The 20,626-nt window shown below is 37.4% G+C and overlaps 1 protein-coding gene across 1 annotated transcript; it reads left to right on the top strand.

Annotated features, from left to right (window-relative positions):
* The first annotated feature begins 63 nt into the window (after positions 1-63).
* mchr1a (melanin-concentrating hormone receptor 1a) lies at positions 64-3,138 on the top strand. The gene is made up of 2 exons (XM_084129585.1): positions 64-158; positions 605-3,138. Exons 1-2 carry the CDS (start codon positions 98-100, stop codon positions 1,597-1,599), a joined length of 1,056 nt encoding a protein of 351 aa, XP_083985711.1. The 5' UTR covers positions 64-97; the 3' UTR covers positions 1,600-3,138.
* The last annotated feature ends 17,488 nt before the right edge of the window (positions 3,139-20,626 follow it).

The raw sequence follows: 20,626 nt of genomic DNA, 5'->3' as shown, positions 1-20,626 counted from the left end.
ATGGTGCGACCCTCACTGTGAGCCTTAAAGTTATTAGCTGCTTTGTTGTCTGCAGAGGCAGATGTTGAAACGGCATTTTTTTCCCGCAATTTTCCACATGGATATCTCTGAAGACTCTGAAAACTCATCTCTGGTTTTCTTTAACTCGTCGGAACAAGGTAGGCAGATATAGGGAATCAGTTTTGTGGAAGTGAAGGTGGCTATTTAGTTTGTTTCAAAGGTTATCAGCTGATACAGAAACAAAACAAAAAGGTTTTGATCTTGTTAGCTAATATAACATTGTTTACAGAAGACGGCAACAGCTTATTATTCTTGTTATTATGAGGAATTTTTAGCTATACATATGATATGGATATGTAGGCGGTGCATAACATGTTCATAAGTTTTGTTTTTTAATAAACTTCAATATTTATTATTTCTGTGAACGTATATAAGAGAAAGTGTATATTTTAGGCACTGTGGCACCATTTCTTTTAAGCTTAGCATCGTAAAAACAGCACAATCTAAAAGATTAGCAAAATGCTGCTTAATAAATGCTGTACACCACGGGACGTCAACTTTTTAATTTTTCTTCCTCTTCTTATTGCTTCTGTTTTGTGCTTAGTGACAATGGGAGACCAGTATGGAAATGCCATCTTGCCCAGTATTTTTGGAACCGTATGTATTTTGGGCATCGCTGGAAATTCTATTGTAATCTACACCATCTTTAAAAAGACCAAATGCCAGGCTGAACAAACAGTACCAGACATTTTCATATTCAATCTCTCTATTGTGGATTTGCTTTTCCTCCTCGGCATGCCCTTTCTCATCCATCAGCTCCTGGGCAACGGATCTTGGTGTTTCGGAGCCATTATGTGCAAAGTCATCTCTGCTTTAGATTCTAACAGCCAGACAGTGAGCACCTACATCCTTACCGTTATGACCTTGGACCGTTACGTGGCAACCGTCCACCCATTCCGTTTTAACCATGTCCGGACAACCTGTGTAGCCGGCACTGTGGTGGGGATTGTGTGGGCGCTCTCTCTCATCTCCATCACCCCTGTCTTAATGTACACTGGCTTGATGCATCTCCACAGTGGCCAGGTGGGATGTGCTCTCCTGCTACCGAATCCATCCACCAGTATCTGCTGGTTCACCATCTATCAGTTTGTGCTGGCGTTCGCCCTTCCGCTCACGATTATCTGTGTGGTGTTCTTTAAAATCTTAAAGCATATGTCTACCACAGTGGCTCCTCTTCCCCCGAGGTACCAACGAGTGCGCACCAAAAGTGTGACTCGGATGGCTGTGGCCATCTGTTTGGCCTTTTTCATCTGTTGGGCTCCGTACTACATCCTTCAACTTGTCCATCTGGGAATACAGAAGCCCAGTGCCTCGTTTTATTATGTCTATCAAGTTGCCATTAGCATGGGTTACGCTAACAGCTGCATTAACCCTTTTCTCTATATTATTCTGAGTAAGACCTTTAAGCGGCAGTTTGTAGTTGCTATCCAGCCTGAGCACAACCACTTTCGGGTCAACCCGAGCACCACAGAGGCCACTGTGTCCCTCCGTCTGGCTGCAGACTGCCAAAGACATATTCCTGCTGACACCTCAGAGTAATATAATAATGTCTTTCCTAATTACAGAAGATTAACGGCTTGAGTGTGAGGATTTAATTGTTTTCTTGGCTAGATGGAACATGAATTTATGTAGGCTTATGAAAAGCAAGGGTATGCAGAGCACAATAGAATGACTGACAGTCTGGTTGAACAGTCTGAGTGAAGTGAAGAATCTTTGAGCAGCTGTGCAACTACGTGCTGACAAATAATAATGTCCATCACAGGCAGAACACAAAACGCAGCCGCTGCTTGTCTTCAAAACAATATTATGCTGTGTCATTACTATATATAAAATGTTTATTAAAGTTAAAGAAAATATGATGTAAATAAAAACAACATGATGGAATAATAGATCAGCATGCTACCTCGGTGCACTGTGCGTGTCTGCATTATGTATTTATTCATCATGCCTAAATTATGTTTACAGTAAATGTGTAAAAGTGAAACTGTATCGTTTTATTTTATTTATTGTTTTACTTATAGAACAGGAAACAGATCAGCAGTAAGTGATTGGTTGTGTTCGATATTTTATTATATTGCTTTGGTAGATCCCCTTGGTGCATATTCAAAATTTACTTTATACTTACCATATGTTGTGATATAATTATGATATAAGTATGATGATATAAGTATGCTTAAAAGTCACCAGTCAAGGGTTATGTTTATGAAACATTAAAAAAAGTTTAATTATTAAATTCCAGTACTACCCTATAAACTCTGAAGATAAATCCATCCGACGGGACTCATGCTCATAGGTGAGCTAATATATTAAAGTTGTATTAATGTTACTGTGGTATGAAGCAGGGCGGGCCGAGAGCCTGGGACATTTTACATTGCTGTTTTTATTCTGCTTATATGGCACAGTCAGCCACTGTCGCTCCTTTCGTTTGGTTCTTTATGCATATTTTACTATTAAAGTTTAATGTTCGCATCCTTCCCGAACTTGAACTTTGTTACAGTTACGTTTGATCACTTAAATTCCCATTATTTTATTTTATTGTAATAAAACAGTCACAAGTGCTGAATTACTGCTCATAAAGGTCACTTTATTTGACAAATTATATTTGTGGGGTAACGCAGCTCTGTTTTACCTGGTCAAAACAATCATACCAAAAATACATTTGAGAGTGTTGAAAGTTATGTTATAACATTACTCTGTGTATTCGCTCAGTGGCTGGTATGAGACACTGTTGTGCACTGCAGTAAACTAGATTGATATAGAATATCATATTATAAAAGCTGAATGACTTGTGTTGCTTAATGGCATGCAATTCATTTTAAAACTGATAAGAAAATGCTTTATTTCTGTTACTACAAATAAAGCTCTTTCTGGATATTAAAGTGTCTTTGGTGTTTCCATGGTTTCTATGGAAGTAAATCCGGAAATCAAGGGTAGCGCGGATATGACGTCATTGAGGGGTGACACAATGACAAGGGCCGTTACACTGGTTAAAATAGCTGATTTCTCTGGATTTAAACATTTGGGATAATGTAAGTACAAGTCAACAAAATATATAACATTGTTCCTATGGTTTTTGGATTTTTTAATCCAAAATCTTACATATTGTGCCTTTAAGTATAATATATCTTGGTATTGTGACAATTAACAATAGATTTATTTGATATAAAAAAAACAGTAAAAGTAATACTGTGAATTAATATTACAATTTAAAATAACTGTTTTCTGTCTTAATATATATACATTGTAAATTATTTACGTGATGGTGAATTTTTAGCAGCTATTACTCTATTTATTGTTACATGATCATTCAGAAATCATAAATACTGATTTGGTGCTCAAGTTTATTATTATTATAATCAATGGAAAACAGTTGTGCTACTTAATACTTTTGGGCAAACTTAATGTGTTTTTTCAGGATTTTTTTATGAATAGAAAGTTCAAAAGTACAGCATTTATATGAAATGGAAATATTTTGTAACATTATAAATGTCTTTACTCTCATTTTTGATCAATTTTATGCATTTTTTATCAATAAATGTATTTAAATTTCATAAAAGTCCATTAGTATATGTCTTTTTTAAACTTCAAATGAAATTTTGCAATGTTGTTATTCATCTTGAAGCTGGTTGTTGTGGTTCTTTTTTTAAAATTCCTATTGAGAAAGTAATTGGTAAATGTATTTGGACACAATGCTGCTAGAGATGTGCATGGACAGTTGTGTCCTTTTGTTTTTTGTCTCTAATGGCACAGAAATTACTCACATCAGTCGTCTTGAGTCAAGTCAGTCACCTTTATTTATATAACGCTTTTTACAATACAGATTGTATCAAAGCAGCTTCACAGTGATAACATGAAAATAATACAACAAAGTTTGTTTCTAGAAGAAAATTGCATCATCGTCCACCCTAAGTAAGGCAGATCAATAATATTGTTGAATATGAAATGTCCCCAACTAAGCAAGCCAAAAGCCAAGGCAAACAGTGGCAAGGAACCAAAACTCCATCAGGTGACAGAATGGAGAAAAAAACTTTGGGAGAAACCAGGCTCAGTTGGGGCCAGTACTGCTCTGGCCAATGAACGAACAGTGTATGATTATGATCCAGGCAGCATTACAGGTCAGACGTCAGATTGGTTGTGTCGATGAGGCCTTCACAGGGCTGATGAGGTTGACACTTCAGCACTGCGTTGTCATCATGTCCAGGCACAGGTCCTTCTGGATCTGGATACGGCCTGGATCCGGCGGACTGCGGTAAACCTTGGATAAACAGAGAGACTAATATTAGCATAGACGCCATCCTTCTTATGATGTAACGAGTACATCAGGATTTATGGGGAGTGTTCCCGGTTCCGGCATAGACCGGAATCTATGCAGCCTAACATTGAATTATAAAAGTCTATAATGTGTTATGTAAATGCTAGGTCAAAGAGATGTGTTTTTAGTCTAGGTTTAAACTGACAGAGTGTGTCTGCTTCCCGGACAATGTTAGGAAGATTGTCCCAAAGTTTGGTGCTAAATAGGAAAAGGATCTACCGCCAGCAGTCGATTTTGATATTCTAGGTATTATCAACTGGACGGAATTTTGAGATCGCAATAGACGTGAAGGACTATAATGCGTTAAGAGCTCGCTCAAGTACTGCAGAGCTAAACCATTTAGTGCTTTGTAAGTGATCAGCAATATTTTCAAATGATGTTTAATAGGGAGCCAATGCAGTGTTGACAGAACGGGGCTAATATGGTCATACTTCCTGGTTCTAGTAAGAACTCGAGCTGCTGCATTTTGGACCAGCTGTAGTTGGTTTATTAAGCATGCAGTGAAACCACCCATAATGGCATTACAATAATCTAGCCTTGATGTCATGAAGGCATGGACTAATTGTTCTGCATTTTTCATTGAGAGCATATGACGTAATTTATAAATATTTTTAAGATGAAAGAATGCGGTTTTACAGATGCTAGACACATGACTTTCAAATGAAAGATTGGTATCAAAGGGCACATCCAGGTTCCTAACCGACGACGGAGACTTGACAGAGCAGCCATCAAGTGTTAGACAGTATTCTAGATTATTACGTGAGGAAATTTTTTGTCCAATAATTAGAATCTCTGTTTTTTTCAGAATTAAGTAGTAGGAAATTACTAGTCAACCAGTTTTCTATATCAGCTCTGCATTCCATTAATTTTGTGAATTGGTAAGTTTCGTTAAGGTGTGAAGAAATATAGAGGCGAGTATCATCAGCATAACAGTGAAAACTAATGCCATGCTTCCTAATGATATCTCCCAAGGGCAGCATGTACAGAGTGAAAAGCAACGGTCCTAGTACTGAGCCTTGTGGTACGCCATACTGAACTTGTTATCGATAAGACATCTCTTCATTTACTGCTACAAACTTATAACGGTCAGATAAGTATGATTTAAACCATGCTAACGCAATTCCACTAATGCCAACATAATTTTCGAGTCTATTTAAAAGAATGTTGTGGTCAATAGTATCAAATGCAGCACTAAGATCGAGTAACACTAATAGAGAGATACAACCACGATCGGATGGTAAGAGCAAATCATTTGTGACTCTAATGAGAGCTGTCTCAGTACTATGGTACGGTCTAAATCCTGATTGAAAATCCTCGAAGATATCATTTCTCTCTAAAAAGGAACATAGTTTTGAAGATACCGCCTTTTCTAGTATCTTTGACAGAAAAGGTAGATTTGAGATCGGCCTGTAATTGACTAATTCTGTAGGATCAAGTTGTGTTTTTTTAACAAGCGGTTTAATCATAGCCAGCTTAAAAGTTTTTGGTACGTATCCGAATGACAAAGATGAATTAATGATATTAAGAAGAGGATCTATGACCTCTGGAAGCATCTCTTTCAGTAGCTTAGTCGGTATAGGGTCTAACATACATGTTGTCGATTTAGATGATTTAACGAGTTTAGCAATTTCTTCTCTTCTATAGCAATGAATTAATCGAATTTTTCCTTAGGGACACTACAATGCACTCCCTGATGCGATACTGTAGTAGACGGTTGCATAGTTATAATTTTCTCCCTGATATTATCAATCTTATAAGTGAAGAAGTTCATAAAGTCATTACTGCTGTGCTGCTTGGAAACTTCTGGGCTTGAAGCTTTATTTTTCGTTAGTTTAGCCCAGGGGTGCCCAATCCTGCTCCTGGCGATCGACTGTCCTGCACAGTTCATCTCCAACCCTACTCAAACACACCTGCCTTTAATTTTCAAGTGATCCTGACGTGCTCTGAAGACCTTAATTGGTTGCTTCAGGTGTGTTTGATTAGGGTTGGAGATGAACTGTGCAGGACAGTCGATCGCCAGGAGCAAGATTGGGCACCCCTGGTTTAGCCACTGTTTCAAATAAATACCTAGGGTTTTGTTTATTTTCTTCTAATAGAGTTGAAAAATAAGCAGATCTAGCAGCTTTTAAGGCCTTTCTGTATGCAGTCGAGCTCTCCTTCCATGAAATGCGAAATACCTCTAGTTTTGTTTTCTTCCAGTTGCGCTCCATTTTTCTGGCTGCTTTATGTAAAAATACATTACATTGTATTGACATTTTAATATAGAATCAACACAGAAACAAAGTATTTGTGAAATGAGATACTAGTAACACTTTCGCGGATATTCCGTATCATAACAAGCAAAGTGTCTCAACTGAAAAAACCGCAACGCTGGCAAAACGCTCTCAAGCGCCCACAGCTAGGCGTTTGCAGCAGAGCACCTAGCGTTTTCAGCTGGCTAAAAACGCTTTGGTGGACACGCGGCCTTAAGGGCCCGAGTGTGCTCGTTGTACCACGGCGTTGGACTATTTTCTTTAATCTTCTTTAAGCGCAACGGAGCAACTGTGTCTAAAGGGCAGGAAAAGAGAGAGTTAAAAGTTTCTGTCGCAATATCTAGTTCTTCAAAGCTATCCGGGATGCTGAGATGATGAAACTGATCAGGAAGATTATTAATAAAGCAATCTTTAGTGGCAGAAGTGATAGTAACATATTTGTAACACAGAGTCGGCTTTGCAGCCTTGGCTAAATGAAGTTAGACTAGATAATGATACTAGATAATGATCTGAGATGTCTTCGCTCTGCTGCAGAACTTTAACAGCATCAACATTTATTCCGTGTGATAATATTAGATCTAGAGTATGATTACGACAATGAGTAGGTCCTGACACGTGTTGTCTAACTCCAATAGAGTTCAGAATGTCTTTAAATGCCAATCCCAATGCATCTCTTTCGTTATCTACATGTATTAAAATCACAAACAATTAGGACTTTATCTGCAGCCATTACTAACTCTGAAAGAAAATCAGCAAATTCTTTGATAAAGTCTTTATGGTGCCCTGGTGGCCTGTATACAGTAGCCAGTACAAATCTCAAACGTGATTTATCATTTACACTATATATTGTTACATTAAGCACCAACACTTCAAAAGAATTATATTTGAAACTAGACTTCTTAGACTTAGTAATTCTGAAAATATTACTATAAATTACAGCAACACCTCCCCCTTTGCCTTTCAGACGAGGTTCATGTTTATAAAAGTAATCTTGCGGGGTGGACTCATTTAAAGTAATGTAATCGTTTGGTTTTAGCTAGGTTTCTGTCAAACACAGCACGTCTAGGTTATAATCTGTAATCATATCATTAACAATAAGTGCTTTTGAAGTAAGGGATTGAATATTCAGCAATTTGTATTATATCTGTTTTTTATTTGTTGAACATCAATTAAATTTTTACCCTAGAGGGGTTTGGAAGTTTTTTGTATGTCCTAATTCGGGGAACAGACACAGTCTCTATATGATGATATCTAGGTGAAAGAGGCTCTATGTGATGGGATTTATCTGACCTTGGTGACGTGAGACGGCTGGCAGACGGTCGGTTTAGCCAGTCTGTCTGCTTCCTGACCTGAGCCCCAATGCATGTTTGAGCTCTAAGATGAGCTCAAGGTTTTGTAAAGCGCTCTTCAGGTTTTGTACAACCACTAATAGATATAGGAGGTTGCTCATGTAGTAAAAGCAGTGCATCGAAAAGCCATAAAAGCCATAAAAGGAACTCAAAGAGGCTTAATGTGCAAGATATGAATACTTAATATTTTGTCATAGCAACATGCAGTCTCGTAGTAACAGAGGCATCTATTTTCCATACATTGCCTCTTCATATGCCCAATGTCTTCAAACTAATATTAACTGTTGAAGCCCATAGATGAACAGACACTTCACAAGTTTGTACATTTGCTGGCATATACAACAGCAGGTTAATCAGACAAGGTATAACCATTTTTTTGCATTATGATCATTTGTAGCTTTTAATTTGCTAAAATGAGGAAGGCACAATGGCAATTTTAAAATGTCAATTACTACTTCTGAGTGGCCTTTTATCATGAAAGCAAATGCATTCATTCATATAATTACACTCCACTCCATAAACCCTAACAGGTGCACTCTATACTAAGAGTTTACACATAACAGGAAACATAATTATAAAGTACATGGGGTCAGTGACAAATAAGAATGTCCATGATAAAGGAAATAATTTTTTTTTTTTTAAGATTAAAACATGCCAAGTTCAGAATGCACAGCGTTCTTAGAATTGTACTTTGTGTATTCATGTTTCAAATGGTGTTAAAAAACATTCATACCATTTTCAAGAAAGGTTTACTTTGAAACTTTTAAAATGTCACGTGGTGTAACTGTCAAGTAAAGTAACATATTTTCCTTGAATACTTAAGTGACTGTGAACCGTATTGTTTATTTCTGCCACAACCTTATCGACTGCAAAGATGAACTGCCACTCCACACATCAAAATACACACACACACACAGTGATGGACGGTGAAGACATCATAGAAGATTGCGAGGTCTGCCCTATAGGCAATATTTTCTTTTGTTGTTGAGATTTTCTCTTTTTTAGAAACCAATCCCCCCACAAAATAAAAACAGTGAAGAAACAATTGTCATAAAACAAAGTATAAATTGCTAGCGTTCGGGTACTCAAACTCTGACTCATAGCCTACAGCTTTTCGCGGACTCAGATTTCCCTTACGAAATTGTTTATTGAAGTGTGCTATTAGTAGCCTATACTTTTAAACTAAAAAGTCTACTTTTTATGTACTTTTTATCTACAGTCTACTTTTTATGTACTTCTCAGAAATATACTTAAAATTGCACTTAAGTAGCCTACACTTGACTTATACTGACAGAAAAGTCTAAGTATATTTGGCCAATACTTGTACTCAATCGTTTGATAGAGATATAGGCTACTTAAAAGTATAATTAAGTATTCACAGTATACTTGGCTTGTAGTTATGTTTAGCCTACTTTTGATTGAGTAGCCTATTGAATACTTTTTTCACATGTTTTTTTCAGACATACTGAATTGAAAATAATGATTTATAAAAAATAATAATAATAATAATAATAAACAGATGTGTTCCTAATTCTGAGTATTTGAATTTTTGTGTAGGCTAGTCCACTGGTAGTGTAATTTAGCCTACTTCAAATCTACTTTACTCTTTCCCTGCCATTGACTGAATTTTTCGGCTATCCATGTTTTCACTGTTAAACGGTAGGTGGCGCTATTACGCATCTTCTGAAATAGTACAGAATCTCTGGATCAAAAAAAACGTGAAGCAGAAACAAGTAGGCTAATAGTATGGGGCGCCGTTTGTAAAGCGGCTCACGCTGAAAATAACAGCAACATTTTGTCACATTTAGCTTCAAACAATATTTAAAAAACTGGTATGAATTTTTGACGGTCACTTTTTACCACATTTACAACAATATTTGTCAACTTAGAAATATTTAAATAGTTAAATCTAAATATTAAATGTTACACCTAAATGTTAAATCTAAATGCTAAATCTAAATCTAAATATTAAATGTTAAATATAAATATAAATCTAAATGTTAAATATAAATCTAAATTTTAAATATAAATCTAAATGTTAAATATAAATCTGAATGTTAAATATAAATCTAAATGTTGAATCTAAATGTTTCGGGTGAAACTAAATATTTAACTAATATGCAAATTCCAAACGCCGGTAACCGGAAGTGCCAAAATAAAAGCTCGAGGAGGTCAGTGTGTGTTTATAGCATGGTTTATAGTGTCAAATAACGAATAAAAACCATCTCATAATAATAACTATAATATAATGATAATAACTACCTAAAATAATAAACACGTTTGGAGAAACTGTAGAGTTTCGTGATGAGAGTGATGACATGATATTCAGTCAAAGTGAGCCCCCTCGTGGCTATTATGGCTACAGGTCATAAGTCCCGCACTTTTCATAAAAGTGACACTAGCCTACTCTTCAAATACAGTTTCTCCAAACGTGTTTATTATTTTAGGTAGTTATCACGATAATCCATGTCCAAAAGTCCATTTCCTCGGATGAGATGTTTTTTATTCGTTATTTGACACTATAAACCATGCTATAAACCACTATAAACACACACTGACCTCCTCGAGCTTTTATTTTGGCACTTCCGGTTACTGGCATTTTGAATTTGCATATTAGTTAAATATTTAGTTTCACTCGAAACATTTAGATTCAACATTTAGATTTAGATTTAACATTTAGATTTAGATTCAACATTTAGATTTAACATTTAGATTTAACATTTAGATTTAACATTTAGATTTATATTTAACATTTAGATTTAACATTTAGATTTAGATTTAATATTTAGATTTAACATTTAGATTTAACATTTAGATTTATATTTAATATTTAGATTTAACATTTAGATTTAGATTTAACATTTAGATTTAACATTTAGATTTAGATTTAACATTTAGATTTAGCATTTAGATTTAACATTTAACATTTAGGTGTAACATTTAATATTTAGATTTAACTATTTAAAATATCTCTAAGTTGACAAATATTGTTGTAAATGTGGTAAAAAGTGACCGTCAAAAATTCATACCAGTTTTTTAAACATTGTTTGAAGCTAAATGTGACAAAATGTTGCTGTTATTTTCAGCGTGAGCTGCTTTACAAACGGCGCCCCATATAATAGAAGATTGAAGAGCAAATGGCAAGCAAACAAATCATCAGCCATGCGCCCCAACAAAACAAGACATGAACACGCAGCTAATGAGAACACTCATAAGCCACGTATTCATACAAAACACGACAACATGAAAGCACACAGCCAGTGATAAACACAAGCTGCATGCAACACAGCACAAGACAATACATGACATGAAAGCACATGAAACAAGGCACACAGACATTACAGGAGTGTCTGGGCTCTGTCACAAAACCAAGAAATTGACTAGACAGAAGTGACAGAACCCTGACATACTTAAAGTGCAAAAATAATATATAAATAGTAAACTAGAAGTTTGATGTTATGTTTACTTAAAGAAAAGAGTATACTCACAGTGCGTTCTTCGGGTTCTTTTTGACCCGCAAATGAATTTTGCTAAAATTATAAAACAAATTACAAAAATTACAAAACGCTGTCCAAATGGCATGAAACTTTGTACGGCTCTCAACACTTTCTAGATCTACAAAAAAATAAAGTAATGATTTCTGTTTTTATGTTAGCGTGAAAATAAATAAATAAATAAAATAATAACACTCATGGTCTTCGGGGTCTCTGGAGACCCCACATAGAAAATGGACAAAATTCATCAAAATCAGAAACAACGCAGAACACACATAGACAGAAATGAAGTGGCACACTTCTAACAATGCTAAAAACATTCACAATGCAAAATTATCATGTGCACACACACACACACACACAGGAATACATTTGTGAGACTATAAAAACTACTCTCTTATAATTTATCAAATAAAATGTACCAAAATGCAGAACCACCACAAAAAAAATAATGTAACATTGAAAAACATTTTTTTTTTCAGTACAAAATACAAGACAAATTATAATTATTATTGTTATAATTGTGATCTCTGAATCTGAATATTTAGATATGAATCCAACTGGAAAAACTTGTGAAAAGATATCTTTCAGTTAGTCAAATAGCAAATAGCATATAGTGGAGTTCTATAGCCATCTAGAGAATAAATATACTTGACCCTTACTTAATAAAATGTCCTTGAAGTATTTTTTTGTAAGGGTTGTCACGAACAAGGCTCAGATGCATTTTTACTCTGACCTGACTTGGACTCGAGCATTTGGGAGATTAAAAAAAAAATAGTCTTTAATCCAAATATCCACAGAAAACTCTCAGATGCAAACACCACATTAATGACACTGAACAATGAACTGAAGTGAGACCAGTGTTGGGCAGTAATGCGTTAATGTAATTTGAGTTATGTAATGTGTTATAATTTCCAAAATAGTAATTAGAGTATAGTTTACATTTACATTTGGCAGACGCTTTTATTCAAAGCGACTTACATTGCATTTCAAGGTACATATTTTACATTATTAGCAGTTCTCAGTTCTTGCTTTCCCTGAGAATCGAACCTATGACCTTGACGTTGCAAGCGCCAACGCTCTACTGTTTGATCCACAGGAAAGCAGTTCCAAGTCACTATACGTTACAGCTTTGTTATATCGTTGCTGACAGAATGAACCCCGCCCACAACATTTATTGGTCGGGAAGTTCGGTCTGGACTCGATCCGTTGAGGAGTAATTATGCTCGGCTCCCAGAAGGCCGAGCCAATCAAATTGCCAGGGCGGGCTTTAATCGATGATGGACAGATGATCTGCGGTTACGTAATCACCCACGTCATCAAAGAGCGCTTGGGTTGAATTTGTTTACAACAAAGATGACTGCCGCTGGAAGATATAGAAGATGTTATAGAAGATATCGACAGCGCATTAATTTTAAAAGAGGAACAAAGAACCGCGATCAAGGCATTTGTCGATCGGAAACATGAATGAAAAACATACGTCACTTACTCCGTTGCTCTGATTGGTTGTAGGTCTATCCAATTGAGTGCAGATGCATTTTCCTTCCTGGTTCGGTTGAAACACACCCCATAATCACAGCCCAATGGAGCAGTATCAGACTCACATTCTGACTAGAATCTGAGTATGACGACGTCAGGCTAGTGTTTTATCATCTAGATTGTAAAAAGAGAGATAGCTTTATTAGATGCCTACCTGAGACCTACTCTGACTGGTAAGTGCCTGCAAGGCGGGAGCTACCAACGAAAACAAACTCAGCATGAAGAGAAAAAGTATGCATTCTGTAGTTGGAAATACAATCATTATTTTGATTTTTATTTCTGTCAAAGGTAAGAACTTTATTGTGCACTGTCAATTATGTGGGGGGAAGAAAACCTTTTCAACTGCAAGAACTCCACATCCAATTTGTTAAAACACCTGAAAGGGCAGCACAGCACGGTAAAACTTCTCGAGAAAGTATCGAGTGCCAGTGGATGTCCTTCTCCAGCTAAACAACAGAAGCTGGATTTCTTGAGTCCAACACCAACCGTAAGTGGAGAAGGTCTGAACAAACTCGTCGCTGGATATATTGTGGAGGATATGCTACCTATTCCCATTGTGGACTCACCCTCTTTTCACTGCATCATAGAGTAAATACCCACTCACAACAATGTAAGGCTACCACATAGAAAGATGTTTGCTGCCTATCTGGAGAGAGAATATGCAAAGATGGAAGCTAATTTAAAGGCTGCATTGGAAGATGTAGACTTTGTTTCCACTACTGTTGACATCTGGACAGCAAACAACAGAAGCTATATGAGTGTAACACTTAACTGGATGAACAGAGACACTCTGAATCGTAACAAAGCTGCTATATAGCATGTAAGAGATTGAGAGGCAGACTCACTTATGATGTTATTGCAGCAGAATTAGAACAACTTCACTCATCATATGGACTGCTTAACAAAGTGGTTGCAACAGTGTCAGACAATGCATCTAATTTCATCAAGGCTTTTCAAAACATATATTAGACTGTCTCTTCTGAGTTTGATGAGGAGGAGGAGCAGGAGCAGGCCTGTAGGCAAACGTCCTGTGGGTCCTACAAGGTCCAACTAAGGAGGGAGGTTGGGGGCTCTGGAGGAAGACTTGGAAGAGAATAAGGACAAAAACAGTAAATAAAAAACAGAACAGTCCATGGGGGAGTGGAGGGTGGGAGGAGCTAAGGGGGAGCCAAGAGGAGCCAGATGTTGGTCCAGAGACTAGCCAGGATGAAGCCTTAGGACGGAGTCAGGGGAGGAAGGAGCCATGATGTAGACTTGGCAGGTGTCACTCTGGGGACGGTCGATGGAGACGTAGCCACTGGAGATGGAGACCCAGGTGGAGCAGACGGAGCCAGACAGAGCTGAGGGTACAGGCAGGACGACGTCTGACCACGGTGGAAATGGTGGGACGAGAGAGCCTGGTTGAGTCGTAAGGATGATGGTTTCTGGTGCAGCCGAGGGAGGGAGGAGCCAAGGTAGAGCCAACAGGTCGACAGGCCGCGGTGGAGTGATGGGTTCAGAGGCTGGAGGTGGAGCCAGGGGATCCTCTTTACTGGGTGGAGCTGGTGACTTGAGGCTCTAAGAGCAGGGAAACAGGAGATTCAGGGCTGGGCGGAAGCAGTGGGGAAACAGGTACTTTCCCTCCTCAAACACATCCAATAGTTCCACTTAATATCTTGCAGAGAACATTTCTTCTGGGGCTTTCTTCCCAGCCCTTGAGCTCCACTAACACTCCCTGGGCGGCTCCATGTGACTCAGGCTCCAGGACAATGTTATTCTCTGTCCTTATATCAGGCTTGGGCACGTCCAACGTGGCAGGCTGAAGTCCACAGTCTGTGATGGACTCTCGTATCTCCATCGTGCCGGTCATCGGTTGTGGATGGCTGGTCTCTGAATGTGGAGTGGGGCTGGTGTGGTCTAGACCGCTTGCTAAGGCTGGTGATGTAAAACATGCAGAGTGAGCGGTCTGGATGATAATTTCAGATTGCCAACTCTAAAAAGTCCATGGTATGTGACTCCAAGGAGCGGTCATTCTTTTCTAGGCACAATAGCTGAACAGCGGGGAGGTCCACGGTGACAGGAAGTGATAAGAAAAATGAAACAAAAACACAGCAAATAATTAAAGTTGTAAAGTTGTGTTCTGTCATGGGTGCTGCTAACAGGGGAAGCACACGAGGACGAGTGCTTTCACACTGGCAGTTTAGTTCGGAATGGGGCACGGTTTGCATGAGAAATCGCTAATGTGAACGCTGTCATGTGGACCCGGGTGCGCACTGGGGTGCTGAACCCGAGACTACCTGGAGGAGGTGGTCTGAGTTCGGTTTCACTTGAACCGTGCCACGGATCGCATGAATGTGAATGCAACACGGGCTCGGTTGCAGACTTGTTCAGGAAGTTAAGTAACCTGTACATGCGTTTTAGCTGATTGTGATGTATTTAGTTAAATACAACACATGTGAGGGATGATAGTGTTGATGATTTACCTTGGATACGAGCGAGAGTGAGCCTGCAGTGTATTCGCGCAATGGAAATCCCCTGTCTCCTCAAAAGAGTCCGTAACCCTGACAGTTAGACTGTTTACCTGTGTTCAGTAAGCTTTAGAACTTTTTACTTAGATTAGTTAGGCTAGTGTTAGTTTTTGCTGATTGCAGAACCCTCAGAACAGGTAAATGAGAACAGGAGAATTACAACAAAAACACAAGAAACCAAACCAAAAACAGATCTACACGTTACAGTGTTTCATTATATTAATAAAAAAATAAAAAAAAATAAAAAAAACAGATGATGGTGAAACTATACAATAATATGATCATCTAAACCACATCATAGCCTAATTAAAAATGCTGCGTTCACACCATCTTACCATAATTACAAGATGATAACATTCTACTCTGAGCTGTTCATTGGAATTATGCGTTTCAATGGCATTACTATCAACACCAAAATGAATCTGCAGCGGTCAGGTGGGTACAGCGGTCACATAGTACAGTACAAGTTGGAGCTCTTAAAAAATTCTGAGTTTAAATACGTTTCAGTTGTAATTACAAGTTCTACGAGTACAAGTACAAGTAAATACTTTTTACTAGTCGGAATTTCATGATTACGGTAATTCTGACATGATGTGAACACACCTAAATAACATTAGTAAATCGGTGTTTCATTCACCTCGGAAGAGTAATGTCGGAGCTTGGAATGGTGTCACACCCGAGTTGACCAGGTTCCAGTTCACAGGAATAAACACATTAAAAAGCTGAATTTTGCACAGATAATGCTGAAGTATCATGTCCACAAATAGAGGTTGTATTCTGAGCGCATCACTGATATTGAGACGAACAGGTCAACAAATAATATACAAAATATTACTAATGTTTCACTACGTCATGTGCTAAGCCATACTGGATTCTGAAGTCAGGGTTGTTCTCCCCGAGTCTCCCAGTCACAACTCCAACTTGAGGGGGTTCTAGTTAAAAGTTCCTCCTGGAACTAGGAATTTCCTACTTCTGATGACAAATGGAACAGATCATAATTACAACTAGCATTCATGCACAAAATTTGTAGAGCAGTCAGTTCCAATTCTGGTCCTATAGTACCCCCAGCAATGCACATTTATGATGTCTTATCTGTCACATCTCTGTCACCCAGGTCTTTGTGTGCATGCCTATCAATGTGTTGAAATTGAATCATGCCCAACAGATGTCTGTCCTATTTTGCTAAATAAAAGTCTATTTTGAACAAATATTATGTTGATAAACATGTTTATTGTGTATTTTTAATACTACTAAATTTAGCGTGAAAAAAAAAAAAAAAAAAGGAGGAAAAAAATAGGTCAGTGTGTGATTCTGGTTGCCATGATAGCTTCATGTGCAGGCTGTAGTCAAGGTAAAATCACTTCTATTTGTAGTTACATAATATTTTATACATAAAAAATATTTTATTTTTTTCATCATTAACAATTTGTAAAATATTTTTTGGAAATGTATCTTAGTGTTCTGCTGTAAATTTGCATTTAAATGTGTAGTTAATTTCAGGCAGTGACAACTTGTTAACTTATTAATTGAGAGACCGGATCAACTGTGAATATGTGTACTACAGAAAAGCTAAAATGTGAATAAAATGGTGACTAACCAAAGGTCAGACCAAAGGTGTATGCTATAGTTGAGCACTGTCATTGTTGCTACAATGACATTTTACAACCTCAACAAGCATTGCCTTGTCATAAAAAGGTTAAATTATCTGAAATTTCTAGAGACTTATTGACCTTAACATACAGTCATGAGGGTCTGCTCTTTATTTTTTCTCTGCCATTTAGTCGCAGCACAAGACAAGAGTTTTTCAAATATTAATTGCCTAAACAATGAAAGCATTTGGTTAAGAATATATATATATATATATATATATATATATATATATATATATATATATATATATATATATATATATAGGAAATAATAATGAAGCATTATGCCAACTTACTTGTAAAGTTTTTTAATCAGGCTTTTTTTTTCTGTTGTGACTCCAGACAATTGTATCACCCTGATTGCTGAACATATATGATAAATATGTATGATAAAAATATATGATAAAAAAATTAATTATAATTCAGAAATATTCATTATGTTTATAATTAAGTCACATTGAGTAAATTTTTAAATAAATTAAGAGATTCTGACACAAAAATTGTCATATCCCTGACCAATATGCTACATAAAATATAACAGAAGTCAAGTTACACCACCTTTATTTTTATAGCGCTTTATACAACACAGATTGTTTCAAAGCAGCTTTACAGAGATAACAGGAAAATGATTCAATGATGCAAACAGTTCAATTTGGCTGTAAAGCAGCTCTAAAAAAAAAAAAAAAAAAGGTGTCTAAGGTCAGCTGAAATCAGTTCAATGTGGATTCAGTTCCGTTTTAAATATCATCAATTATTAAATTTGGCTATAAAGCAGCTCTGCAGAAAACAGAGATGATATCGTCCAGCTCAGTTCAGTTTTCATCAAATAGTGTCAGTACAGTCAGATCAATAATATTGTTGAATATTAATATAACAAAATTGAAACCTGAATTCCTTGTGCTCTGTCTCTTAATCCCAACAATAGAGCTGCACAAGCTATTAACTAAGTATGTGGGATATAAATGAAACATTAAGAGAATACTGTTTATCCTGAACCTTTATGTAACCATCATTCTCTCTTACTGATTTATCTCTGCTGTTTACCTTGTGTTGTTCTAGAAAGAAAGATTTAAAGAAGCCTACAGTTAGTCCCATCCTATTAGACTTATCCCCTTAATGATGTTTCTGAGTATACTAAAAGAGAGATGATACTAAAGATAACATGCTTTAAAAGGTTAGTTCACCCATCCAAACCCGTAAGATATTTGTTTATCTTCGGAACACAAATTAAGATCTTTTTAATGAAGTCTGAGAGATTTCTGTCCACTACCACTTTCAAGCCCTAGAAAGGTAGTAAAGACATCATTAAAGTAATCCATGTGACTCCAGTGGTTTAACCTCTATTTTATGGAGGAGGGATGCGAGTGCTTTGTTTGCTAAAAAAACAACAAAATAATTTACCACTTTATTTAAAAAATATTATTCTACAACGTTCATGCAACAACGTCAACACAACACGTTTGCATCGTGGGCGTGGTGCTCTCGTGAATGCGCGTTAGAGATTACTATTTAGTAAATAAAGTGGTACATTTTAATAATATTTAGATTTTTTTTTAATATACTGTATATATATATTTTTTTTTTTTGTGCAAAAACATAGCACTCGTGTCGCTTCATAAAATTGGGGTTAAACCATTACCGTTAAACCAGGCACCAGCTTCTGAGGAATCTTAGCCCATTCCTCATGAGCAATGGCCTCCAGTTCAGTAATATTCTTGGGTTTGCGTGCTGCAACCGCAACCGCCTCCTTCAAATCCCACAAGTGTTTTCTTTTTACGAGGTTCAGTTCAGGTGACTATGATGGCCACTGTAGAATCTTTCAGGACTTCTTCTGCAACCAAGCCTTGGTGGAATTTGAGGTATGCTTTGGATTATTGTCCTGTTGGAAGGTCCAATGACGCCCAAGCTTCAGCTTCCTCACTGACAGCATGACGTTTTCTCCTGATACTTCAGTGAATCCATCTTGCCTTTCACACACTGCAAGTTTTCCAATGCCAGAGGATGCAAAGCAGCCTCAGAGCATCACCGAGCCACCACCATGCTTAAAGGTGCTCTAAGCGATGTCACGCATTTTTTAGGCCAAAACATTTTTTTGTCACATCCAGCAAACATCATCTCACTATCCGCTAGCTGCCTGTCCCCTGAACACACTGTAAAAAAACAGTCTCTGTAGACAGCCCAGGCTCCACAAACGGCAAAAAAAACAAACTGGCCCAGCCTTGGCCACGAAACATAACAAACAGTGTTCCAGCCAATAACCGACAAGAATGATTTGGGGGTGGGGGTTAGTGCATGTGCACATGAAGGGGGGTGTGTGAGGAGTGGAGGAGAGAGAAGCATGAAGAGGGAAGTTAGCTAGAGGAGATATGTCCTACGACGACGTTCCGATGAACAAATAACAAAGAATAGGGAAAAGGAGAAGGAACGCGAAGACCCGAATTTACATCGGAAAAACGTTCAAAAGGTGGCGAGAACTCCGCCGGCAGAAGGGCTTCCAATCCGACATTCAGGTGGCTCTATTTTTGCTGGACAGGTGGGTAAATCCAGTTTGTTTTTCTAAATGGTTCATGACTGTTTCCGGAAGCACGGAAGGGAGGGGGAGGGGACGGGACGAAGAGGAGGGAGGGTCGAGCTAGCCTCCATTTTGTTTGACAATACTTCGAACGTCAACAAGAAGTGACGTCACCCAACATCGCTTAGAGCACCTTTAACTGTAGGCAGAGTGTTCTTTTCAGCATATGCTTCTGTAAAAAATGCCAGGTTGTCTTTAGATCCTGAATGATCCAGACCAACCAGAGCACTCTATTGCTGCAACGTAATCAGCGCTGAAACGGAACTACTCGGCAGATAGCGAGCAGGAGCAGCATATGTGAGATTGAAAAGTTTGTCAGCTGTATTCCAATTCCATCATCGGTGCTTTATCGCCACAGAGTTATTACTGGGTGACTGTGTGCGTGCATGTTAAGTACGTGATTATAGGTGTATTTCCTGTTTAATGTTGAGAGATCATCATTTTATTCTTATGTTATGAAAAGTAGCCGATTAGCACGTATAGCTTGTATTACCCGTGTGATTCCATGTAGTCTAGTGTGTTTCTACATTATGTTGATGTGAGATGCTTGTGTATATCTTCACGTTATTGTTGGATATAAGTGCAATTTAGAGATGAGTATTAACATGCAGTAATCAGCTGATTATCACATGCGGCATTCATGTGCTAATAGCGCCCACTTGTGGAGATGTACAGAATAATCACTCAACATGGTTCAATAGTGCTTTATTATCATCATTGTTATTTATATATAGACTGAATACTCTTTAATTATTTAAATGGATGTTTATGTTTGTGGAATATATGTATGTATACATTAATAAGTTAAATTTTTTTTGTATAATTTGTTACAGAACCACACATGTCTGCCCAAGTTCTTCAGTAATCTACATCCTGCTGAGTGCATCTCTTC

The sequence above is a fragment of the Abramis brama genome (assembly GCF_963993115.1).
Source record: "Abramis brama genome assembly, chromosome: 11".
NCBI lineage: Eukaryota > Metazoa > Chordata > Actinopteri > Cypriniformes > Leuciscidae > Abramis > Abramis brama.
The sequence above is the reverse complement of the archived record's forward strand: the minus strand, read 5'-3'. Positions and strand labels throughout refer to the sequence as shown.